This window comes from Cuculus canorus, chromosome 21 (genome assembly GCF_017976375.1).
Source record: "Cuculus canorus isolate bCucCan1 chromosome 21, bCucCan1.pri, whole genome shotgun sequence".
Taxonomy (NCBI): domain Eukaryota; kingdom Metazoa; phylum Chordata; class Aves; order Cuculiformes; family Cuculidae; genus Cuculus; species Cuculus canorus.
In genome coordinates, this window is record NC_071421.1 from 1,126,473 (window position 1) to 1,153,516 (window position 27,044).

The following is a 27,044-nucleotide window of genomic DNA, read 5'->3' on the forward strand; positions in this document are numbered from 1 at the left end:
CCAGCAAGGAGTACGTTTTGGGACAGCTATGCAATGCGCTGATCTCTTCAGGCTGCTAAATATACCCTCCGATATCGATTTTTGTGCTTATCAAGCCAAATGAAAAATCCTGCCAAAGCAGAATGCAATTTACTTTTTAATAAAACTTAAATGGAAGTCAATATATCACTGAAAATCTCTTTTCAATGCGATAGTAATTAAAGCTATATATTACTGGAAACATTAATACTTTACTACACTTTCACACATATTTTTATAGCTTATATTCAGTCTTTATACTCCCAGCAAGAGCCTCAAAAGTGATTCCCCACCACCTGTCTCCTTCTCCCTGAGTGAAAGGTATAGATAATGCTTGCAAAGGCATGGAAATTGAACAAGAGTTAAGCCTAATTAGCTGTAATTCATATAATTATCATATTTGATAAATTTACCTCCACCTATACATGCAGAAATAAATGTGTCATTAAGAATGATGAATATTTATGTTTTCCCAACCCCTACCTTTGCATACTTTGCAAATATTTGAATATGAAGGCACTGTTTTGTTTTATGGCAGAGTGAAAACATATGGAGAGAAAAAAAACGCGTCTATACCACTTGTAGGATTGGCAAAATACGATTTCTGGAACTAGAAAAGTTTAGCTAACAGCGATCATAAATTGCCATGAATCTCTTCCATGTCCACACAGGTATAGTTTAAGCAGAAACCTAGATTCTCCTTATGTCACGAATCAGTAGATACTTGGGAGAGGAGGGGGAGAAATTTGTTTATATACACTGGAATCTACAGAATTTTCAGTCCGTATTACATTCATCTATACAAATTGCTTAGTTCTATAGACTATGTACCTGGATAATTCTTATAAATTCTTTTTTTTCCAGGCCAACATTTTATTTAGTATTTAGTATGCAACAGCCTACTTTGGAGGTTTGGGTCTTTCGGTTACACATAGGTATTCAGACTGATTAAACTATATAATACTTGTGGTCTGAAATTTCTAAGCAGAAATTATAGTTCCTTACAAAAGATGAAGCCGACGAGCAACTCACAGCATGATGAACTTCTAGATGAAGCCTAAAAGATTTTTAATTTCCATGCCACAACGCTGTTGTCGACCAGCAGCTCCTGCATAAACATCTGATGCAAATGAGTAGCTGGCTTGGAAACACCAGAATTAAATCTCTGTGTGCTCCGAAGTGGTCGGGGAGCTCTAGAAATGGGGTGGTTGCTACTCCTCATATACGTGCAAAATAATAACAGATTAAACCACACAAAAAAGGACCTGTAATAATGACTGCCCCTTGCAGAATCAACTGGCTGTGCCTGTGGTCCCTAATCTGTGGTTTGCAGACACCTGAGGATGTGTAAATAACTTCTAAGGGATTTACATATCAGTATTTAGCTAAGAAAAACAAAAGTGTTTTCTCCTGTGCAGGAATTATTCATAAAGGACTCTACACTCCATTAGAGAAAAAAAAAAACACAGAAAATCAGAGAAGGCTGAAAAGCACTGTACAAAACAGAAGTTTTCAAGCTTTTATTCTGTACTTGTGTACTACAATAAGAGCAATGTAATTGCACAGACAAAGCCATTTAGCTATCTGATAAGCCGTGCGCTTACAATAACTCCTCACTTTCCACTGGTGTGGAAACCACAAGCGCAGCAGTAAATTGCAAGCGAGAGCGTGGCAGTACTTTTTACTGTAAACATTGTTATAGAGCATTGGTTGCCGTATTCCAAACAGAAAGAAGGTTTACTGTCAACAGGGACAATATCTTATGCTTCTGACCCTGATGGGTTTGCTTTTTGCTTTTGCATTTTTTAAACAGGAACAATTTACTTTTCAATGCATTAATAATCAAATTTGCTTGAACTGCTTTTGTTTTTTGTTCTCGAGTGCTTTTCTCCTCTGTTCTTTCTAGCTACTTCTTTCTTTCTCAGGATCAAACTTGACTTTTCACAGGTATCTCAACACAGAATCATGAAAGCCTTAAATGGAAAGGTGCTTTTAAGTTGGCACTGAAATGAACAGGCAGGAAGGTTCTAGCTTGGGGCGGGGGGGAAAGGACTTGAATTCTTCTGTATTAGTTTCAAATTGTCCATTAAAATCAGTCTGGAATTTCCCCCTCCCTGCTTTCTTCTCCCCAAAAAACATTAGCAAATGAAAGAAGTAAAGGGCATATTAGGAGCAGAAAACCTAAGCAATGGGCTCCTGCTCGATAGGAGCATCACCATCACGCGTGGCAGTAGACAGCCCCATATGTGTTAGTTCAAATGGATAATGTTTGGAACATCTTTTGCCTTGACTGAAAGGTGCTCCCCAAGATGGTCTTTAATTCCCGTAAATCACACAATGAGTCGTCAGGGAATCCTCTTCATATTTCTCAATTAACAGTTAAGTAATCTCAGAATGACAACTGTTAAACTGCCTCGATCCCTCCAATTACCTCGGTAATACAGCGCTCCTGAAGGGTTGCTATTTGTGTCAGGAATACATCAAGACTGCTTCCTCAGTTAACAGAAACATTGCCGGTGGATTAGCAGACCATAAAATTATGTCAATGCTAGCAGTGATTGTCTTGACAAGGCGACTAACGTTTTTACTTCTGTTATGTAGGTCATAGCTGCTCAAAAGCAATAGCTTTCTGCTCGACTGCCTTGCTGTGTGCCATCCAGGTAATCTTCCAGGAAAGGTAGAGGATGAGCCAAGGTACTTGTGAAAGGGAGCATCATTTACCATCTGGTCTGCAATGTTTGAGTCCTGGTACCAATTTTACAGATAACTTGTATGTTCTTCTTAAAAACAGAAAGCTTTCGAGCTTTTCCTTAATATGAATTCAAATCTACCAGCAGACTTTTATCATTTAAAACTGATTTGAAAGAGAAAAGGCTGAAGCCTTCCTGTTCCTTCTTTGATCAAAAGCAGACCTTAGAAACTGTCAATATGAAATCAGCAGCACTCGCTTAGTGAAGAGGAACCCTGGATGTTTGACATGGTGTCATCTAGAGGCGCTGTCAGGGCCAACAGACTAGTGGATAGAATTCCAGAGTAGAAGATTAAAGATAGTGACTAATCTGGGGCAGTTTGAATAGGAAGGAGTGCATCTAAGAACTGACGCTTTAATTTATTAGAGGTAAGGTAGGTCAGAGGTGGGAAAACTTGGCAGAATCAGCACAGATGGTGTTATGTTCCATGCGAGTCAATATTCCAAGCTTTTTCCTTAAGGATATGGTATTTGCTGAAAAATGCCATTGGCCAAAGATATAATAGAATATGCCCAGAGGCTTCCAGCTTCCTACAATAACCTGTAGTCTGATCCCCACCCCCCAAGTCTATCAAAGCAGCCTTTTGGACAGCAATATCAGAAAGCAGTTGGTCATCATCTCTGTTGTGGATGAGAGGAACCCAGTTACCTGCCAGTGTGTCATTAGCAGCTTTACAGAACATCTCTCTGTAACAGCAGCTCTTGCATAGAGCAGAAATCTCTCTGAAGAAAATCATTGCCTGAATAACTGTGCCCTGTATTTTCTGCTTTGTTTCAGAGCTGCTACGCAACATGCAAAGTGAGAGTGTTTTCGCTTTGTCTCTCAGGGGAAATCTTGGTAACTGCTTCAACCAAAAGCCACAAATTGGGAAGTCTAAATGACACAATACTTCAGTGGCAGTTGTGAGCAGAAATACAAGTCAGGAAGCCAAGTGCAGAAACTGAATTAATATAACCACTGCAAAAGCAAGGCTAGATTTCAACTTGCAGGATGCTGAAGTACCTCCTAAACAGAACAGAAACTGTGCAGTTTCCTCTCAGCTATACACACTTTTGGAGGTGCCTACGTGTTACCCCAGTCTACTGGAAATACCCTACAGTGAACATGGATAATATGATCTAAAATAGTATTTTGTTTTCCTTTCTCACAGCCTGACAATAGAGTTGATAGATTAGATCTTTCCATAAAGTAACACACAATACACCATAATAGTTGTTTTGTTTAGTTTGAAGCAATTTGTAATTCTTTGTCTACCAAAGCAATGTTAATTTTGACACCTTTTGTGTCAAGCATTCAAAACAACGTTAAAGAGTTAAAACCGCGGCAAAGTTACATCTGCCAACATCACTTTGAAGAGGTGCCTGGACTTGTGTGAGAACACAGTAATCAACAGAGAGCTGGATGGAATAATTCAATCAGTGAGAATTAATTTAAAAGCACTATTGAAGTACAGTAGACACATTTGGAAAGTATTTTATTCATCATGTATTTGGTTGCAGTTAATTGTCATAGTAGCTTCCACTTTTATACAATGAAACTTTCCACAACCTCCCACTTTCCCTCCACCCTCAGATTGCAAAAGTCACTGCAAAAAGCTGTTTGAACTGTATGTCCCATTCATTTACTTACTCTTTTATTCTGGTGAAATATGTGCTCTGAGCAGCAACCTAGTGTTGAACATCTGCACTTTAGTGCTGCAGTGGCAATAACTATGGGACCAGTCAGAAACACAGATATTTAGTGTATTCATTTGTTTTGCCAGCATGTACAATTCTTTTTCAGCAATTTTATTGCACAGCAATGCTGCTCTCTGAGTTATGGGGGGTGGGAGGGAAACACACCAGAACCCTAGCTGTCTGTGCATGTGCAGAACATTTTTCTGCCTCATAAATTAAGGTGTTTGTTGACCTTAAATTCAAACCTCACAATTTTTACCTTTCTAAACTATTCACAGGATTTAAATCGCAGCCTCTTACATACATTGAATCTGCTGGGCCAGAAAAATTCCAGTATCTGTACCACTATGTATTCAGCCAAGTGTCCTATTTTGTGAATGGTGATAGAAGGCTGGGGTGGGATCACAAAAGGCTTACAAAGCTGCAGAACAAATTTCAAGTGACACATTTACAAAGTAATGCAAACCACAATGCACAGCTAAGAAAAGACAAGAAGTTCTTTTCCTGGCAATGAAGTCATTCTAAGTTTTATACCCAGCAAACAGAATAAAAGGTAGAAGGCTTAATCTTTGACGAGAAGAATGAATTGGATATTGAGAAAAAGCAGTGCTTTTAAAACAAAATACTCTGTCATAGTATAATTTTATGTGCTTTTTTGCATCCAGTAACTCACTGGGTACAAAGGTATTTGAGCATCATTTTAACTGCTCTGCTAATGTGCGAATTATACATCTCTGGAGGTTCAGTGTAACCACAAATGAAACCAATGATAACTATTCACTTGCAGTTTCAATGCTGCAGCTACTCTGTGTTGCTGGGACAAAGAGCTGAAATCAAACAAGTCTGACCACCTGCTTCCCCGTTTTCAACTCTTTAGCAAAGTGTACTGGATAAACCCAAAGAATTTAAATATATCAAAATCTTTTATTAAAAAAAGTCCATTCTATAGCACTGATATCTTTACCCAAATGGCACTTGGCACTGTCTATAATCATAAAACGATTTGGGTTGGAACGGACCTTAAAGATCATCCAAATCTAACCCTCCTGTCATGGGGAGAGACACTTTCCACTAGAAATGTACTGACATCTCAAACTTGGAATGGGTTTTAGATCACTCCTTCAGGAGCAAGATAACTTCTGCAGCACAACGGGGCAGATGTTTGGATCGAAGGTGCAGATTTAGGACTGAAGGCACAGACTTTTGGATCGAAGGCACAGATTTCTGGATTGAAGGCACAGAGTTTTGGATCGAAGGCACTGATTTCAGATCGAAGATGTAGATTTCAGATCAGAAGGGCAGCTTTTACCGTCCCACCCTTCCCAAGCACTGGGGTTGCCAAGAGATCCTGCCTTTTCCGGTGCATTTCAGCTATTAAATGGGCTGAGGCGCGATGGTGGCAGAGTGCTGAGGCGGGCAGGCGTGCGGTGGGAGCCCTCCTGCTGGACACCCTGCCTTTCCCAGTGCTTTCTTCCCTTGAAATCTCACTCCTGTCAGGGAGTCGCTGCCAGGCCATACCAGAAGACTCTTGTAAGGCCTTGGGAAGAGTCCAGACGCGCCGTGGCCTCCTCGTGCCCCCTATCCCGGCCCTTCTTAATGATATAATTAGTCCTTTCATCATGATGTCCCTGGGGAGGGGAGAAAGGGCCTTCGCCTCCCGGCAGCGGCTTCGCGCTTCTTCCCGGGGCGTCCGCGTCGCCAAGCAACGCCTAAGATGGCCTCATCCGCGCAAGGCTCGCCGGGAGTTGTAGTCCAAGAGCCAGGCTCTTCCTCAGGCCGCCTACGGACGCGGGACTCCATTTCCCAGAAGGCACCGCGCGCGGCACAGCGGCGAAGAAAACACGCTGCGGGAGAAGCCCAAGGGAGGGGGTTTACCTGCGGGGAGGAGGGCACAGGTAGGTCGCAGCGCGAGGACTGGTGGGAGTTGTAGTCCATCGTGTACGCGCCTTTCGGGCAACTTAAGGGCGGGCTGGGAGGTAGAGAACTACAACTCCCAGGGTGCCGAGCGAAGGAGCGGGCAGGGCACCGCCTGAGGGCGGGGGGTACGAAAGGGAACCTGCAGCCGGTGCCGCCGGCTTGTTCAGGTGAGGATGCGGCGTGGAGGGAGGGGAGGAAGGAGAACGGGGAACCCTAAGGGAGGCGGCGACCATGGGGCGTTGCTCTGTTGTTTAGGGAGCGAGGAGAAGGGGATGTGGGGAGAGGATGGGGGCCCCGAGCGGCCTCCTTCGGCCGGGCACCAGCAGCGTGGCCAGCAGGGAGACACCCCACCTGCAGCCCTGTGTCCACTTCTGGAATCCTCAGCATAAGAAGGACGTGGATATGTTAGAGCAAATCCAGCGGAGGCTGCAGAGATGATCTGAGATCTGGAGCATCTCTACTATGAGGACAGGCTGAAAGAGCTGGGATTGTTCAGTCAGGAGAAGAGAAGGGAGACCTCAGAGCAGCTTCCAGTACTGAAAGGGGCTCCAGGACAGCTGGGGAGGGGCTCTGGATCAGGGAGGGCAGGGATAGGATGAGGGGGAATGGCTTTAAATTGGAATGGGGAGGTTTGGATCGAACATTACGAAGTAATGCTTCACGATGAGCGTGGGGAGGCCCTGGCTCGTGTTGCCCAGAGCAGTGGTGGCTGCCCCATCCCCAGAGGGGTTCAAGACCAGGTTGGATGGGGCTTGGGGCAAGCTGATCCAGTGGGAGGTGTCCCTGCCCATGGTGGTGGGCTGTGTGTGCACTGGATGGGTTTCAAGGTCCTTTCCAACCCATTCTATGATTTACCAAGCAATGGGGTTGGCATGACCACAGATCCAGTGTTGGTGGAATGCAGACTTTATGAAAGGTGGCTGAGGGAGCTGGGTTCTTTAGCTTGCAGAAATGTGGGTTGAGGTGAGACCTTGTTGCTCTCTACAGCTCCCTGAAAGGAGGTTGTAGCGAGGTGGGCGATGGTCTCTTCTCCTAAGTAACAAGTGATAAGACAAGAGGAACTGGTCCTAAGTTGCACTGGGGAAGTTTAAATTGGATATCAGGAAAAATGTCTTCATCGAAAGGGGTATTGGGCACTGGCACAGCTGCCCAGGGCAGTGGTTGAGTCACCATTCCTGGAGATACTTAAAGGACAGGTAGATGAGGTGCTCAGGAATATGGTTTAGTAGTGGACAGATATGGCTGGATTCAATCTTCAGGGTCTTTTCCAACCAATGGATTATATGATTCTCTATAATACAGACTTCTATTGCACTCTTTGCTGGGGGGGTGGGGGAACCCTAAACAGGCCATGCTTATGTTGTGTTTCCAAAACAAAGCCTATAGCTGTACTATTGGCAACTGAATTGCCCCAATATGCATTTCTGCTCTCAGTTTTTGAGGCTGCAATGACTGTTGTAACAGCAAAATGTGCTATTGCCAAATTTCTGTTGACTGACCAACAGTAAATGTTGGTATTAACTGGTGTTTGCTGTAGGCACGTTCCAGGTACGAAACTGCTTTTGGAACAAAGCCTAGCTGAAAGTAGATATCTTTATTGTCTTGAACAGGAGGTGTGTATTTTTAATTGTTGGCTTATTGCATAATCATTTTGGTGTCAGGGTAGCAGTGGTTTTCATGGGTGCGTGTTAAGAAAGCTGGAAAAACAAGTCCTTCTTCAGCTTTATAAAAGATTGTTCTAATCACAACCCTTATCTGTTCTTCTGCCGTGCAGGTTTATTGTGAAACTGTTGCAGCATAATGAGAAATTAGCAGTAAACCACATACCACAAGCACTCAGTGTTATCTGAGGAAGATGCTGTGTTCTAGTGCGTGCCTCTGAAGGAGCTGGTAAGTGAGGGCTTAGGCCTTTACATGTCTCATTTGTAAGACTGAAATATTGACTTTTCTGGTGTCACTGTTTTATAGGGACTAATTCAAGAATTACGAAGCCTTTGGCAGGGGAATAAATGTGCTATAGTTTCTGCAGAGAGATGTATGAAAACACTTGAAGTTTAGGCAAGGTTTCCTTTTACTGCCATCTTTTTCCGTGTACCTGAGTAGCTTACCTTGCTCCAACAGTCCTCCAGCAAGACTTCAAGCAAGAAAGATAATGATAGTAAAATAGAGTATTAGATACACAACCAATGTGTAGATAATGTAGACATAAAGATGAATTAAAGCATACTTGCTTCCAAGAGTGGGAGGAAAAAGTCTTCTAGCTTTTAGTGTTTATGAATTGTTTGTGTTCTTTTTTAAAAACAACAAGAGAAAGAATTCCCGTAGTGAATCTCGATGTGTTTAGCTTATGTGTATTGTGGCACTTGAGATCCAAGTTGACAGTGACTTGCGATTTGTTTTCAACTGCAGAACTCTGGTGTGAAATACTTGTTTTAATTAAAATGTCTGTGTTCTCCAAACTGTGTTGGCATCTCAAGCATAAATACTTTCAAATTTGGGCTTCAGTTTGTGCATGACATTATCTTCCCCCTCCCTAATCCAGAGCGAAAATGCTGCCAAACATGGAACGATCAAATTCACGTACTTAATTTAAAAACTAAAGCTTCAGCTACCTCCTTCAGAGGCATGGTTGGTATTCATGTGAACTGAATATCTTGGAGACTCAGGCTTTTTCCTTTCTAAAGTTAAAATTATGGTGTAAAATATTGTTCAGGTTGGCAGTAGAATGGTTTTGATTGACTTGTGGCTGGAAAGCAGTAAAATGAGTTGTGTTACTTCTGTGGTTTTGTACAGGGAGAGCAATTAGCAGTACAAATCCCTGCTTGAGGTTCTTGCTTTGTTTGGACTTGATTTATTCTTTGACTTAGAAGTCACGAGCTCTTTCCAGCCCTGCTGAGCTGTGGCACAACCTTTAGGAACACTGTCTGTGTCTTTTATATTATTACACATAAAGACTATAGATGCCTACATCTGTCTAATATCTTTCATGGGCATTACCCTAAAATAAAGAGTAGGTATCTACTGTTAACTTCATGGCTTGAATTTCTGTTTCATTCAGACAGCTGTTAGTTATATATTATGTTAATAGACTTATCATTCTTACTGGCTGATAGAGAATCCAGCAGGATGTGGTTCTGGGACCCAGAATAAAGTGTGTGTTATATTTAATCAATTTGCATCTCATATGTTTGGAAGTTGTAAAGCAGCTTGTTCTTCTGTTTTCCTTTTCCTGCAGTTAAAACTAGCTCAAACGGAAAACAACCAAGCAACACCAATAAATAAATAAATAAAAAGCTTAGATATTGCTTCTCTCTCAGAGAAATAAAAAATATTGGCTGATGATTTAAGAGCAAATAGATCTAGTGTCCTATTTCTACTGGAAAAGCTGCAGGGCAGATGCTCTAGTTTGTTAGAGTCACTAGTGGCTGTGAACAAATATCTGTCCATAAATGCAACAGTGTGGTTGATTAGTATCTTCGTTTATTTTGGGAATGGAAATACAACCAATATTGATCTTATGCTGTGTAGCTATTTGCATTCACAAAGAGGAGAGTTGGGCACTTGGAAGCAGCTACTTTCACAAATGGTTTCTTGTTTAGTGTGACTTGTTCCTGAAAATAAATATTTTTCTAGATAACAAGAGTATACTTATTTAAACAAATGCCTTTTTCATCTGCATTTTCTTAGTGTTTGCAGATACTGTAATAATCAGGTACTGACTAAAATCTGTTCAAAGCATCTAAGACAATGAATCAATGAATCAGCAAATGTCTTTACCAACTCTTATTATTTTCTTCAGATGAAGTATACCTCAGCCAAGAAGCAGTATCTTATTTCTCACGATAGATTGTAGAAACCTGGTGGGTAATAAGGCAACTCTCTGTATGTGTTTGTTTAAAATCCATCCATCGCTGCCCTGTGAACACCCTGAGGATTGTTTTAACGTTAGACTCTGCTGGATTGCCTTGAAAACCCCTATGTGTTACTTGACTTTTGCTGCACTGGAGAGGCATTAAAAGAAAAAAAACCCCTCTTTTTAAAAGATTAAATGTGCAAATTAAAGCTGTAACCAATGTGATCTAGACCAGAATTATTCATAGTTTTTGCATAAGTACTTATGCTGTCACAGACAAGTGGAAAGCTCTCTGTCAAACTAGGTAAGTGCAATGCCTGCATCAGCAATCCTTTACTGAGTCATAAGTAGCTTCTGCTCTGCTCAAACATGTGCAAGAGGCAAATTCCCATCAAAGCTCTCAGTTGGGTGTTGTGGGAATGTACTACGCTCCAGAAAGGTGTCTCCTTTCCTCTTCTAAGATGACCTCACTTTTTTGTTAAAACAGGTGTTTGCCTTTGAGGCCTCTCATCACCTCAGGTATTGGTGATGAGATTTAAAATAACATTAAAGCTTTTTAGTCAGCAATTTATCAGCTTAGCTGCAGATCAGAAATGTATCTTTCCATCCACATGTAAAATTCCCAAAGCTATATTTTCCCTGCCATCACCTTCCAGCAGTTCTGTCAACTGCCATAATCCATCTTAATTCTCCCTCCAGGATGTGATGGCAGTACCATTCCTGAAGATACCTAGCTCGTAGTATCTCAGTCTGGAGAATGCTTGTGTGTAGAAAGGCTCCTTGCTGCTTAGTTTCCTTGGTTCCTGTAATCCACATTGCCAACAGCAAGGCTAATCAGGTGCTGCCTTGGTGTTTGTCAGCTGGCATCACACACATAGTGCGCTGACTGTTTTTCCTTCTAGTGTAGGTGTCACTTCACTTATGTATATGTAAGTGTGAACTGATGAAATTGTGGATGCTGCATGGACGTTGGCTGCTTGACATCCACTGTTATGCTTTAATTGGAAGGTATTGTGACAGTGCAAGCTTTTCCTGCTCTGCCCCAGTCCTCATTAACTGTAAAAATTAGTTGTAGCAGCAAGGCTGGAGTTTGGTTTTCAAGCTTTTCAGTCCTTGATCTTGGAGCTTTCAGCTGATAACTGGGGATAATAAGTTTTCCCACCAGGCTGAACTAATCTTATTTTGAAGTTGAGGCAACAGGCTATGTGCAAGTTATTTAAAAAACTGAACAGAAATTAATCACAGGAATCGCTCAATGATTTTGTTCTTCAGAAAAACAACGTGCCAAGGTTCATGATACATACTTTGCAGTAGTTTTAAAGCTCATCCACTGGAGTTTTCAAAAATAGTAACAATTCAGTTTGTGAAATGAGTCACTAGAGGAGTTTTCCTCTACAGCTGAATGTTTTCTTTCAGACACTTTCCTCTTACTAAGCTGTGGTTAGAGGACCTTGTCTCTCCCCATGTTTTATTTATAGTAGGAAAGACTGTTTTCCTAACGCTACCAGGCTGCAGGTAGAGTGGCTCTGAGAACTGAGTGTGGCTTCCAATGTTATATTGACTAAAGAATAGGCAGGCAGGTATTATAATATTGACATAAGGAGTGTCTGAACAATGCAGGTCAGGCATGATGTAGCACCTTTTAGATTATCCGAACAATTTAATGTAAGACATTTGGCTTTCTTTAACTTATATGTGGAGTTACATGGCAAAAGAAAAGGAAGGGGGCATAAAAGCAAGGCTGGTAGCAGACTACACACGATACTCTGTTCTGCATTAAGAAGGTCTGTTCTTAGGCAATTGAGAAATACTACTTATTAACAGACAGACTTCATTAATGCTTCATGACTGTGCTGTCATGAGAGAAATTAATCACAGTATTGCCTTTCCAAAGTGTGTGTGCTCTCTGTCCTGAAACAAATCCATCACCATTCAATGCTGCAGCCAGAGGAGCCTGACACTGTGGGGAGGCTTATCAGTGGCGGTGCCAGGCGGTAGCCGTTCTGTAGCAATCACATTGATTTTTAGATCCTGGGTGTGGAATAGTCTCTGCATGGCCCAGTTTGGAGCAGACTGATAAGGCTCCTTGTTTCTTAGCAACCACAGTCTGCCACAGCCTGGAACCTGCCCCTCTGCAGCTGGAGGGAGAATTCTGAGTGTCTCAAATTTGTATCTCGAAGCAAGGTAAGTCATTCCCACCTCAGCATATTTAATTTAAAGGTCTTTGCATTCAAATAAAAGAAATGTGTTGGCACAAGTTCCTTAACAAAGGGAAAGCATAACTTCTCTGTCATTAATAAGGCATTCTAATTTCTTTCCTTGATCTTTAGACCTGTGTTTTTGCTGGGCATGGAGATGCCGTATGTCCTTCTCTTAACTAGACTCGTAGCAGAAGTTGCCAGCAAATCTACTGAAAGTTTGGTAGGTACTTCATGGTTTTTGTCATGCTATAGGAATTATAAAAAAAGAAGGATGGATCATTTTCCACTCACGTTGCAGTTCATTGAAGGCTTTCTAATTCAACAGAAATTACCTATACCGCTAGCAGTTGTTAACTGAAATTTTTTACAGTGGGTAAATTTGCTACCAGGGCTGATTGCCTGTTAAAGCATTGAATTCTTCCTAGTCGTGTGCTTCTAGGCAAGCAGGGATGCAACAGGTAATGCCTCACACCATGTGGAAAAAGCGCCCTGATGATCAACCCCCTACTTTCCAAGCTACTTGCCAGTTTAACTACAGTCTAAACCACGGATACCCAAAAATTAGCTTTTCAAATGACTGAGAAGCTCTGAAGCAAATGCTGCTTCAAGTCACAGAAAAAGATCACGGTGTAAAATTCTGCTTGCAGAAGAGTTCGATCAACAAAACTTTTAAAGAAACTGGTCCTAAGCTTCTTATCTATAGATCTTCTGGCTCTTTCTTGTAGTCTGCCTCCCCGTGATGCACACACAGTGTGAAGTCAGCCTGCTAATTTTAGTTTTGACAGTCGCAACCAGTTCTCCTGATAGTTTTGATCTTTGTCACCCCTGGATTTGATGGGTTTTGGTGATTAGATGAATAATACTGTCTGTTACAAGTTGGGTGCATTTGAGTTACTTACACGACTGAGTATAGATCTTGTTGCTTTTAACTGAGAATACTCCATCTCTTTTTAAGAGTGATTTGACACCCAATATTCTTTAGGGGAATGTACCTGCACAACTTTAAAAGACACAGGAGTTTTGTGGCTTATTTTTCTTGTACAGACTGAGAGAATGGATATTCCTAAGTCTATATGGGATGTTACTAATACCTATCAAAAGAACTGTTTATCTCTAAGCATATGTCACCGTTTGTTGTAATTTTTAAATAATTTTGAAACTGGCTTTTATATAAACAAACAAAAATAAAAATAAACAATGTGCCTTCAGGAAATGAGAAGTTACTCTTTTATATTAATGTTGAAGGAGGAAGCTTTTGTAGTTCTAGTGGGTTACTTTGTTGAATGTAGATGTTATCATCACTTGCAATATGGGCATTCCGTGAAAACTGGTTTTAGCCAGTCATTTTGCCAATAGTGCTTCTGAGCAAATCTGTTAGGGCGCTTGTGAGAGGCAGTGGGAAGTATACCTCCCCCTCTGAACTCTGCTTCAAATTTAGCCACAAATTTAGCAAGTATAGTTCTAAAACAGGTTTTGAGGCTTTCTTAACAGCAGAGTCTGCATTTGTTCTCCAAGTGTTAGTTTCGGTAGCATCTGCCAGGTCAAAATCAGCTTGATGATGCCTCTAGCTTGTGTTAAGTCACCATCCTTGGAGGTCTTTAAAAGACGAGTAGATGCTGTACTTGGGAACGCGGTCCAGTGACCGACTTAGCAGGGCTGGATCAATGGTTGGACGTGATGATACTAAAGGTCTTTTCCAACCAAAACCATTCTATGTTTCTCTCCTTGTAGGGCTGCTTGATGCAAAAAAGAAAAAGTTACAGCCAGTTTTAACTGCAATAACCACTTATTCCTCTGTTTTCTGTAGATTTTCTTTTTTGTTGAAGCATTTTAGTAGACTTAAGAACTGTGCAAAATGTAATGTAGTTTCTATTCCTAGGTTTCAGAAACAGAATGTTGTGTGGATATGTTGGATTCAAACAGTTCCTGTCCAGTAACCAACCAGTGCAGTCCAGGTATAGTGTGTCATTTAATAAAATTCCAGATTGTTTTTGACAGTTAACACCAAAATGCAATGCCTGATTTATTGGGGAGTGAAAACCAAATAATCAGTGCATGTACACGTATATTTTTCCTCTATGAACACAAGGTAATGCTTCCTATGACTCGCAAATGTTTTTCTTGCATGGTAAGGAGAATAGACAACTCTTATTAAGGTTATTTTTTTATCTTTTTTTTTATTTAGTTTGCGGTTGGATTATGTAAGAGCTATTGTAAATGTTTAAGAGCCCTAAAAGCTCATGTAACGAGCATAAAAAGCCAAAATGCTGTAATATGTATCTAAGGAATAATTCCCATATTGTCTTGTTAGCGCAGAATGCCTCGCTCTTCCTTGTGCCACATATGCAGAGGTGTTTTCTTCTCAATAAAGTTAAAAACTTATTTTGTCAACCTCCTGACAGGAGCAGAAGAGTGGTCTTTTTTTTTTATGCCATTTTATTTAAAATCTGAAAGTAAAAGCAAGCTAATGGCTTCAGAGCCTGCACTAACAAGACAATTAGTGACTTAAAAATAGAGGTCTACTTCTGGGTGCAGTCATTTCCTTGTGACACTTGTTAAAGCATTTTAAGCCTACTTATTTCCACTGCTTCATTAGCTTTTCCAACTGTTGCTTCATTGAATGCGTTTACTTCTGCTTCTAAATGATCTTAGTTATGCTATAAACAATTGTCTCCAAATTATGGGATTGTGTTCTCTTAAATCTTACTGTAAACTGATAATCTACCAATATCTTTGGTGTCAGATGGATGCTTTGATGTTTCCTTCCTATTGCTATAAGAAGTCTTTGCCCTTATATTGAGTCTGTTTGTGTTTAGATTAAATGTCAGATGTAATTTATTACTTTGGGCATCAAATGTGCTGCTTCTCTCAAAGGGAAACATAGCAGCAGAGCTGTTTCCAAATCAGCACCTTACTAATGGTTTGCTTTATGGGATAATTGATACCAGTTTGGCTCATGGCGCTATAGGACTGGATTGTAGCCAGCACAGTAAGTTTACTTCCTTTAAGTGCAGGCTGTAATACGATCCAGTAGGAATATCCTTCTAATCTTCATGTCTCAAGTCTAAGCCTCAAGTGAAACCACCACAGCTTTATTGTATTAAATGGAGTTGTTATTGAAGATGTGCCCTAACTTTTTTTTTTTTTCGTAACAAAGACAAAGCACTATGTGCATTTAAACATAAATTGAGAGATTTGAACATCAAAGACACAGGCCAAGATGAAAGTTTAATCAGTTTACAGCCTGCATGGTAGGGTGACTGATATAAAACACTCGCCATCTGTCACAGAGTAGTTTAAAGAGGCTTGGCTTCTTCTTAAAGTGAAACAGATATAGTACAATACTTGAGAGGACTGAGGCATCGGAAAAAGACTCTATTATGACAGTATCTGTATTTTTAGCTTGCTGTGCTTCAAGTGATTGACTGTAGGGATGCCAGTATCTTTTTTAATCCAAGCACACTCTTTCTAGTTTTTAACATCTTTGTCACTGCCTATTTCTGTTTTCAATACTGTAAATTAAAATGACATTACATTTTGTTTGGATAGTTGATGACCTCTGAAAATAGGCAGTAAAATTCTGCTTCTGTTTTAGTATTGTTGGGGGTAGTTACGGGTTGTTTGACACTTAAAAAATTAGTTTTTTTTCTTAAAACTAAATTGTGTGAAGCAGTGAATGGAGCAATGTTGAAATTACTCTCTGGGAGTTGTTAGCTTGTAACTCTTTCTTCTTCTTAGTCCTTGAAAAATCATTTTTTCTGGAATAAACACTTGGAAATGAAACCTCTTGACATATAGTAGGAAGCAAGAGAGGTATGTAAGAGGGAATTTCTGTTGCCTCTGCCTCTTTCTGAAGATGAGGAAATTTGTCCAGGGTTGCTTTTGTTGTTTTCAAACCTCTGTACGTCTTATTCTTGTACAGGTTGTTACAGACGATGGAATGAGGATGGTAGTAGTAGCTGCATTAAATGCAAAAATGAAACCCTTCCTGTTTCTTCTGTTTACAATCTGACAGAATGCAGAAATAGTGAGTCATTTACCGTCTCTTTGTTTTAATGAGTGCTTTTTCATATTGAAATCTCTTCCTGCATGCATGGTCCACAACAGTAAAAACTGTTCAAGAGGACGTCAAATGTTGCATGTTTTATTTCCCTCCCTTGTAAAACTTCAACCTTTTCCAAAGTCCTAATATAACTGAGCTTTTGAACATGCAACAAACCTATGGAAACTTGGAAATTTTAGTGCAAACTGCTGTGGAACCACCCTAGAGTCTCTGTGTGTATGTGAAATCAAAATCTCTTTATGTATTAGAGTCTCCAGTCTGTGAAACCAAATGTGACCTTAAAAAAATATAATTTTGACCAATGTAAGGTCCTTAAAATAAAAGTTCTAAATATCAAAATTATTTTACTTAGAGTAGGACCTGTATCACACCTATAATGAATACCGAATTTTGTGGGTGCTTTTATCCCTGCTGCAAGTAAAAGGCATTTACTGTGGGAGTTTGGTAGGGCTGTCTCAGGAGCACAAAATAGCTCAGGCTGTACATGTTCCTTGAAAAATCTGTATTAGGAAGGCTAGAATAATTTTGTACATGTGCTTTGTCTGAGAGGTGAGAACCCTTCAATTCCTTATAAATTTTTTAATGAAAGAGGTAAACTTGATCTAAGTTTCTGGGGAATGCAGCAGTGAATTATTTTCCTTTTGGACCAATTATGGTGATGTTTGCTTCCTTTTTTTAATTTTCTTAGAAATGATCTTAAGAATAAGTTTTTCATGGGAGAAATCAGGATTATGATGCAATTTCAAGTAATTACTAAGAAGTATGACAGCATTTTACCAAGACTTTCAATAAACCTGCAGGTTTTGTCAGATTTTACTTTAAAAAATTCTTTTTTGTTACAGCTGGTATCAGAGCAATGAATTTCCAAATGAATATAAGCACTGTAACTCCTTTCATACAGAACATAGGTGAGTAAATTGAAAGAGCTGTTGGGTGCAGGCTTTGTGATTGTTTACTGCATACCAATATCTTCATGACACAGTGTTTGAGACAAGTTGTAAAATATGTTTTTCTGTAGTGTAAGTTTTATTCTAAAGATAGTGGCCACTTTTACTTTCTGTCTTGTTCTCAACATGATTCTTTTATCAGCCATGGAGTTGAATTTAGAGGTAACCATATTTTCCTGAATGGTTCTTTCATCTTGTCCTGGTGATCTTGAAGTGATTTTCTGGTGCAGGTCGAGCAGGTTATTTATGAAATGCCATAATGTGAGTTTTGAACTTTATGCTGCAAGATTTTTGAGTTTTTAGGGCTGAGGCAGTTACACTTCTGTCACGTCTTGGTTAGCCTTTCTATAGGTTGTTTTTATCACTGCTGCCCAGTCATTTCTGTTAAATCTCCTAAAAATATTTGTAAGAATAATACAAGTTGAGAATATTTGGATGGCAGCATTATATGCTTCAGCAAGAGACAGAATGCCAAATGAAGTGATTTACTTACAGAGTGAGTGCTTATCATTGGTGCTCTTAAAGAAAAGCTAAGCAGCCGTGGCAAATTTGGGTGCTGCTGATCCCTCGCTAACATTTGTCCTGTGTGTGTACTTGACCTGAAGTAGCTGTTGCTCTTCAGAATGTGGACTTCTCAAGCAGAGTTTGTCAAGAGATCTGTTGTCTTAGTTTGTCTGCAATAAGATTATAAATAACTTTTGCTTCTTAAAAGACTTGCTCTTTGGGATCATAATCTTAAATAAATAAAATAGTAGAATAAATATGCAGAGCGTTTTTTTTGAGGCAGAGAAAGTGAAATAAAGTCAAAGGAGGGCACGTTTTGCTAATTGCCTCCTTCGTATGGTTTCTTTATCAGTCACTTATGGAAAACATAATGCTGGGTGTACTGTACCAGTGGTACGTATTGTCTGTCGATGACTCATGTCTTTAGGAGACTTCATTTAAAGAATAAAAGGAACAATATGAATGTTGAGTGCCTCCCAGCAATAGTTTTGAAAGTTTTATAAGAAACTGAACGATGGATTAAAAATTTGTGGCTATGTTCAAGGAAGTAGAGATTAAGGCTGTCCTGACATTTAGCAGGTGGGGTTGGAGTTGTTTGTATAACAGAATGAGTATTGAAAGATCATTGCAAATGTTTCAGTGAGGTCTGTCTACTAAAAAAAAAAAAAAGCAACAATCCACTGTTTTTTCACCTATAAGTATCAGGAAGTTGTTCTTTATCTTTTGTTTAACCCTCTATTAGAAGAAATTTCAGGTGAATAATAGTCTTTTCTCTCTTTTTCTTATATATATATTTTTTTTTTTTGTGCAGGGGGCCCAGAAGTGGCAGCCTCTCTCATCTTAGGGACGTTTTTCATCAGTTTATTCCTGATTCTGTCTGTTGCTTCTTTCTTCTACCTCAAACGTGCCAATAAACTTCCTAATGTTTTCTACAGAAGAAACAAAGGTAAAATAACTCTAATTGTCTACTTAATCGCTAAAATTTTGCCCTTTGCTCAGTTTCTTGATTTAAAACCTTTTTAGTTTCTTCATGTCAGTGTTCTTACTTGCGTAGGTGCTCTGATCTCTTTTGATCATCCAAAGCAATGCAAACTCATGAACGGCTTCCTCCTGCTGTGTGTTTATGATATCACGTTCTCATGGCAGCGCAGAGGATGTCTGCTTTCAGACTAAGCGTGTGTAGCTGCATATTTCACAGTACCTCTCGTCAACCCAGCTATTGTTCTTTTGTAGCTTTCATAGATTTGCCAGAGTACAATACCTGATGGCAGTTGTCACTAAATATTATGTATCTGATTTCAAAAAGGGAAAAAACAAATCAGTCAGCGCTTTTTGCTCAGAGGGCATTTTTATAGAACTTAATAATACTTGTTTATTTTGGTACATGAAATGCCAGACATTTATAAAGCCTTACAAAAAGTAGTTATTGTTCATTCTTGGTTTAGAGAGAAGGGAACTGTAATACTAAAGGGCAGTGTACTTACCATGGAGGTGTCGGCAGCAGGAGAAAGGAAATGGAATTTGAGGCTCCTCATTATTGCACTACTCCTTCAACTGTGTTTGCCCTCTAAATGCAGGATTTACTGCAGCTTGGAAGAGCTACCTGCTGGATTACGATTTTTAAAAGCAAACACCCCTTAGCTTTTCCTTTTATAATGAATCGTATTCTTTTTCTGCTGTTCCTGTTGCTGAGAAATGGAGCCATGTGATTAAAATTCAGTGACCTGACTTCATGCCAAAGCGATTCCAGAAAAGCTAGGGGAGGAACACCTGGGATTTGCTTGGCTGTAGGGTGCTAAGGCTTTATGTAGACATGTGGCTCTTTGAGGTACTTCAGTTTCTGTGAAGTTGTTCTGTGTCCACATCTTACTGGTCTTCAGTTTCTGGGAGGTGCTGAGCAAAATATGAAACTCTGTCTTACCCCCTCAATGCAATCACTTTGAAGGATACCCATCACTACCTCTAGCACAGCATTTGCTGTGTTAGAGCTCCTTCTGTTGAAAGCAAGCTGTTCACTGGTTAGGAGGTCTATTTGTTTAGCGCACCTGTTATTTTCATTCATGTCTTATAGGACTGAGCTCCAGCTAGATTGTCACAATAGAAATAAACTTAAAAAGAGAGAAAGAAGAGGTGGGTGGAGTGATAAAATTCTGTTGTTTGGTGTAGAATGTTGTATCTAGGTATAGTAACTTCATGGAATGTCAGATTTCCAGTCTCTGGTATCATTTAATGTAAAAGTACACAACAGAAGCTACCTAAACTTCTACCTAAGTTGATCAGTGCCTCAGGAACGGCAAATATCCTAATCACAACTGCCATATTGTAACATTTAGACTGCTTTTGCCTGAGTCTTCGAGTTGATTTTGTTAGTACAAGAAGACTCCTTCAGATCTTAAATGGGTCGAGAGGTGTTGTGCTATGATGTTTCTAAGCTGGCAGGACACCAGGTTTCTGAGGCTTCAGTGACAGCGATCAGGCTTCCACATTTCACACTGATAGTTCACTCTGGTCCAGCAGGCTATAGTGTTGATGTCTTCCTTTGAAGGAGAAGCATTAGAAACGTTTCTCTGGCTTATTAGCATGTTAGCTTTCATTCTGTCTGGATGATGATTATCATGTGGCCCATAAAGACAGCAGCCTCCTGTATAAAAGGACTGCATCTTTCAGTGCTCAATTGTTTTCTATTTGTACTGCCTTTTTCTGGTGGTTGACTCAAAGAGGCTCATTTTTCCTATTGAAGCTGCCTTGTATTAAAGAGACACTGCTGGGGCTACCTTCTCTGAAAGCAAAATAAGTCATTCTCGGAGACCTTTGCAACCCTTTATCTCTACTAATGGGATTTCTGAATGTGCTGATCTGCTTTGGTAGTCTTTGTGACAAAACTATTTTTTAACAATAGAACTATTCTGTGTCATGTGTGTATTTTTAAGAAACTAGCAGTTCTGGCCTTCTAGATTAATGATGGTTAGTGTCTCTCTCTTTCTCTCTTTTAGCATCTGTTCTCCAGCCTAGTGAAACAGTAAGTAAATTCTTTCCTTCCAATAGGAAAAAGCAAGCACAAAAAATCGAGTAAATGATAACTTAGTTTTAACAGTTCATTAGGCAGCTACTTGATCTGTTGTATGAGAGACTGAAATAAAAGTAAAAGAAGTCTTGGGGTCCTTTGCCCAAACTGGAGAAAGTAGTGAAAGATGAATACTGACCACATGGGTTCTATTGAGTAACTTTCTCCAAGAAAGACTGTGTGTAAATATTATTGGAACCCTATAAAGTTCCTGTATTTGTTTTAATGAAAGACTGAAGAGAAAAGCAGCTTTGTTTGACGTGATCATTCTTCTGTTGTGCAGGCATCCATGATACCTCCCCCAGCTTCTTCAGGTGAGGAACTGTTCTCTGGGCCATGCTGCTACAAATATTTCACCTGTTGGCTTCCCTTTTATGCGTCTCATTATTGAAAAGCAGGCAGACGGTCTCAAAGTGGATATGCTAAGAACACACAGCAAGTCAAAACAATTACCTGTAAAGCCTGGTCTAGGACTGTGGAATATGTTGAGGGGACAGAAATCCAATTAAATCTGTCTAGTAGACCTTTTACATAGGATTTATTGCTTTAATTAATGTAAGCATACAGTATTGATGGAGTACTTTGTGTTAAAATAGATCTTTGACAGCTCCTAAAATAGATCTTCGACTTCTCTCTCCTAATAGCGAAGTCATCTATGTAGATGCGATATTTCTTCATAAGGGCTCAAAAATAAATTATTCAGGCTGGGACCTATTTCCAGCATTGGAATTTTCTTGAGAATGCCAGACTGGCTCATTTTTGGGCTTGCCGATTTGAAGCTTTTCAGCTTCTTGAAACAAGTAACAGAAACTGCTTGGAATATAGTTTTGTTTGTATGTGGTCTAGGGGGTGTTTGTACATTTGCTTTTTTTTGGCAAGGTGGGTTTTTAATACATGTGAAATTCAGAGAGAAATTTATTTCTTGGAAGACTTCATCTAATCACTTTTCCTCCCCTGTTTCTCATAATTTCAACCTATAAATATTACTGAGAATTTAATACTGCAATTCACTGGTTTAGACCAGATCTGGGTAATCCAAGAGTAAAAGCTTGCTTTTTGGTGGGCCTCTAAATTTGTGCTGCTACTTGGAAATAGCAGTAGATATCCATCTACTTTCAAGACAATGATAGAACTTCTGGTGACTTAAAAGTCAGACAGACCAAATCTTCTAAAAACTTAAGAAATAATGGCCTTCTAAGCTTAGCAAGATTTCTGGTCTCACTTTTCATATGTGCATAGGCCTTTTTAAACAAGATGGTATAATTAAAATTTAATTGTTATTAATGCAGTCTTTAACTTTTAAACATTTTAAATTTGTTCCAAGCTTGCTCTGGGTCTTGGTGTTAAGCTGACAGCCAGTGCTGCTTGTGAAAAGTCTTAGTTTCCTTACCTTAATTTATATGTCTGTTAAAAAGAGAGAAGAGTTATGGGGTTGTTTTGTGGGGCTGAAAATGGAAAGCTACACATACTGTAAACACTTAGAAATAATGGAAATGCCAGTTTGCAAAGAGGACCTTATTTAGTAGACCATTAGAGGCTTGTTTTAAAAGTTTATTTGTGGACTTTTACTCTATGAGCTCTATGCAGGGGTTTTGTTGTTCGATTTTGGGGTTTTTTTTAAGGTTCAGAGTGACTTTGGTCGCTTGGGAGTTGTTGGATGGCATATGGTGTTATGACTTAAAGGCATGCTTAAACAGCAGGTGCTAATGATGTTTCTATGCCCACTATTTCAGTTCGGAAGCCACGATATGTCAGACGAGAACGGTCACTAGTGACGTCTACATCTGCTGCTATGATCTCTTCTTCCGAAACCAGGGTCAGCAATGTTTAGCCTTCATTCTTGACTGAGGACTTTGTAAGTGTACACGATGTCGAAGAAACTTTCTGAACACAGTGAAGTGCCAGGAAAACTTTGCACGGAGCTGACCTAAATGGAAGCCAAATTACTGTGTCAAAGGGTTTGTGCCAAATGTTAACAGAGGAATGAACCAATGCAAAGATACTGATGACAGGCTGCATCCAGTTCAGTTAACTGCTTTGGTGATCTCTAAATGCACTATTCCAGCTCTGTGGGTTCGTCTGTGTCCTACAGATGCTGTGTTTAAAGTCTTTAAAGAATCTGCCTTTCTTTGGTACACTTTCAGCTTTGGCAAGAAGTCCTTCCTGTGTCATGATGTGTTCTGTGTCCCCAGAGCTGAACGTCTCAGTGCTGCAGGCGGATAGAAAATACTGGGATCACTCCAGGATGTGGACTTGTTTGTACGACCCTCTTGTAAACGCTTACACTAAGTGCCACAGCTCTAACATTTAGGACAATACAACAAAACTTACCATGCAGTATCCTTCTAAAGCAAAAAAAAAAAATGTCTCTCCTGGAGCATCCTCTTCAGCCTATGACATAGCTGACCATGGTTTTTAACTGTGGTTATAGACCCACTATCCAGATACTGTTGTTCTTGGTGCTTTTTAAGGCTGTGGTCAGTAAGGGTCCAATCTTAAGTGTGGGAATTTGTTGGGAAGCTTTTCCAACTGACTTTAGCTCAGTCCTTGGATAAAGAGCAGCTGATAGGCTGCTATGTCTGCCCTGCAATGAGTGTTTGTGCGAGCTGCCTTCCCTTAAAGCAGCAGCTGAAGGGAAACCAGGATTCCTTCAGGGCAGCTGTGCATCCGTTAGACATGTCAGTGTGTATCGGGATGAACTGGAGAGGTCAGGAGTATTTCTGCTAATGCAATAATGGGTTTCTTTCATCAAGCCCTTTGTTAACATGCCTGACATCTGCAGGCCAGCACCTTATGACAGACCTCAACAAGGATTTCCATGTTGAAAGTGCCAACCTAAATAGCCCCCACTCTCAGATGCCCGTTCTTGCCCATCTGATGCCAGCTCTGTGGCAGAGAAGTCACTTGGTCAGGAAATGAAAGTAGCTGTAAAATCTTTTTTGGGGGCTCAGTTATCCTTTACCTATTTTTTTCCTGGCATGGTTGACTCTGTTGCCACGTGAACCCATACTGGGCACAGCGGAACGGGCATAAGAGTGGGTGACTGGTAAGTAAGTGAAAAAACTGAGGTTGCTAGATTGGTTGAAGTGTCACTGTCACCATATGTGAAACTATAACTATGCAGCTTGTGTGTTCCCACCTACCTGCGTTGCTATTGCCTGGTTTGGTTCAGCTGGCATTCCATTATGGGTCTGTGCTCCTAAAATAGACTGCTTGGAAGCTCTTCATCAGCATCCACTGGCATGAACATAAACTGGAACAGTCGGTTCTCTTTTTTGGGAATATGTGAGCATAACTGTCTTGAGCTGACGTGACACCCATATGGAGAGTCCAAACCTTGTGATCCACATTCCCTGTTCTCCATAGTTAAAAGCTCATTCAAAGCTAAAAGATGAGAACTGAGACGGGAGGAGCTATACTTATCTCACTGAATAGACCTGGGTTTATGTAAGCTTCAGTGCAGTTATGTTTCCTTTTTCCTCTTCTCACGAGGTAATGAGATCTCTTGTAGCATCCAAACAAGCTAAAGATCTGAGATAAAGAACAAATCGTAAGAGGCCCCTGTGCCAAAACAAAGCCTGAACTGCTGTATGGAGACACTTAAGATTTTATTTATCATTGTGATAGAAAGATAACTTTTGTTCTATTGGGAAAACCTAAAGACAGCAGACTGCCATTTTGAAATCTTTCAGCTTTCAATATGAAATGTGCTTTATAGTTCCTGTGTTCCAAGTTCAGGAGGAGGCAGGTTCGTTTCTGTCATTTTGATGTCTCTTTGTCTTTGTGCTGCTGTGATTTTTCCACGGGTAGAAATTATGTCTGGAGGTCATAGGTTTTTCCTGAACTTAATTCCTCAGTATTTTCCTGACTGCTAAAGAAAATGAGTAACTATGCAAATCATGCCAAGAAACTGCACCTTTGAAAGCAGGGAGTTTCTGCTTGCGAACCTGTCCGTGATAGTGCATTCTTGTGTCGCTTAGTTGCTAATATATTCTTTCTACCCAAATCATTGGAGGCTCATTCCTTTCATTGTACTGTCTGAACCCTCTCTTATCCTCAAGTGCGTATTGTAACTTAATGTCACGAATCTAATGCTCTGACTTCTGTGCAGTCAAGTTTTTCTCAATGATAACCTCTCTTTTCCCCTCCTCATACTCTTCCCAACCCTTGAAAACTCTTTGAAATGCAGCAGATATTTTTACTATTTTTTTGTGTGTTTCAGAAACCAGTCAGCTTTTGTTCTTGCTGTCTGATGTAGTGGACTCCTGATCTAAACAGTTTCTCCTTTGTTTGCACTGTCGAGTTAAATATATAATGTGGTGTTTTGGTTTCCATCTCCCTTCAAAATTATGATACATACCTATATATTTTAAAAAATTGGCTTCAATGAACCCTGATATTTAATGTATTTGTATATTTTTAAATTGTGCCAAAATAAACATATTTGAGCTTTTTTTTAAGGACTGTGGAGGTCATTCATGCGTTTTCCTTTCAAGCACAGAATGAAGGGAGGAAGATTAGCACTGGAAGTAGATTGTTGTGTCAGCTCATATGGTGTGTTACCTCCACCAGGGCTGGCAGAGAATGTAGCTTTAATAAATGACAGAATTGTTATGTTAGTGTATGTTTGCTTAATTCTCATTCAGGAGTGGCTGAGGGGAGACCTCCTCACTCTCTGCAGCTCCCTGAAAGGAGGTTGTAGCAAGGTGAGTGTTGGTCTCTTCTCCTGAGTAACAAGTGATAGGATGAGAGGATATGGCCTCAAGTTGCGCCTGGGTGGGTTTAGATTAGATATTAGGAAAAAAAATTCTTTACTGACAGAGTGGTGAAGCATAGGAAGAGGCTGCCCAGGGCAGTGGTGGAGTCTCCATCACTGGAGGGCTTCAAAAAGCATGCGGTTGTGGCACTTTGAGACATGTTTAGCAGTCATGGTGGTGTTGAACTGAATGAGCTTAGAGGTCTTCTCCAACCGTAATGATTCTGAGTCTCTATGATTCATTTGAAGAAGATAGTTCTCTTGCTACTCCCACTAAAAGAGCAGGCTGCCCAGCCATGCCTAATATACCAGAAATTGAGATAATCAGAATACTTCCTTATGAACTGAAGATTATGGTCCAGGGGTCTGCAGATTTTGGTATCTCCCTCCATCTGATCACTGATTAATTTTTAAAATCTTCTGTTTCTCCCTTCCCTCCCCGGGAATTTGGTACTCCTGGACTGTTTGTTTTTGGGTTTTTTTTACAAGTGTCTCTTGTGTTCTTAACTCCAGTTGCCAAAACACTATGATGACAAGAGCTGAGCCAAAGGAAATGGGGATGCTGAGCCATATGGCCTGAAATACTAGCAGTTAAATTTGGCCGTGCTCTTTTCCCTCGCACAGCTACCTGGAGTAGCCTGATGTATGGGGAGGATGCTGCTTTTAGTGGAGTATGCTGATGAGGAAGGATGAGCCGAGTGCTTTAATGCCCACTGTGCATGCACTGTGCAAAGTCTAATAAACTTTCTTGTCAAAGCCAAGGTGACAGTGTCACATATAACAAGAGATCGACCTGGAAAATTATCCCACTGGGAAAGGAAGACTTAAAAGTGGATCTGTCAGTTAAATGGACTCTGACCACCATGCACGCCAAAATATAACAGCCTTTGGGAAGAGGAAATACTGAGTGTCCTTGCCATTAGTCATCCGACTGAATTCAGGAGGTGAAATTGGCGGTAGTGAGCTGGAAGGGGATGTACGGCAGGGTACAATTTGAGACTGTATTTTGCACACCTGAGAGGAGCCATCTCCCTCATCCACATGACATCGTCTGAAGGTGAGTGCATTGTAGGTGGAAGGCTGTGACAGTAATTTCTTCAAATTGTAAGTCTAAAACCTTGTGTTTTGCTGAAATCTGTTATTCAGTTACAGGCCCTCCTGAAGGTTGATATCAACATGCACGAAGAATGAAACAGAAATGATTTTGTGTACAGACACTCCTGAGTGTTTCGCTGTATGAAGCTTGCTAGAACAAACGATAAAGCTTTGTGCCAGCATAATGACTCAGGTTCAAG

The 27,044-nt window shown here is 40.2% G+C and overlaps 1 protein-coding gene across 1 annotated transcript; it reads left to right on the forward strand.

Annotated features, from left to right (window-relative positions):
* The first annotated feature begins 6,456 nt into the window (after positions 1–6,456).
* C21H1orf159 (chromosome 21 C1orf159 homolog) lies at positions 6,457–25,436 on the forward strand. The gene is made up of 10 exons (XM_054086101.1): positions 6,457–6,528; positions 8,136–8,251; positions 12,545–12,635; positions 14,295–14,370; positions 16,338–16,442; positions 17,321–17,386; positions 18,741–18,875; positions 20,923–20,948; positions 21,277–21,307; positions 22,727–25,436. The coding sequence occupies exons 3-10, from the start codon at positions 12,564–12,566 to the stop codon at positions 22,822–22,824; spliced, it is 609 nt and encodes a 202-aa protein (XP_053942076.1). The 5' UTR covers positions 6,457–6,528; positions 8,136–8,251; positions 12,545–12,563; the 3' UTR covers positions 22,825–25,436.
* The last annotated feature ends 1,608 nt before the right edge of the window (positions 25,437–27,044 follow it).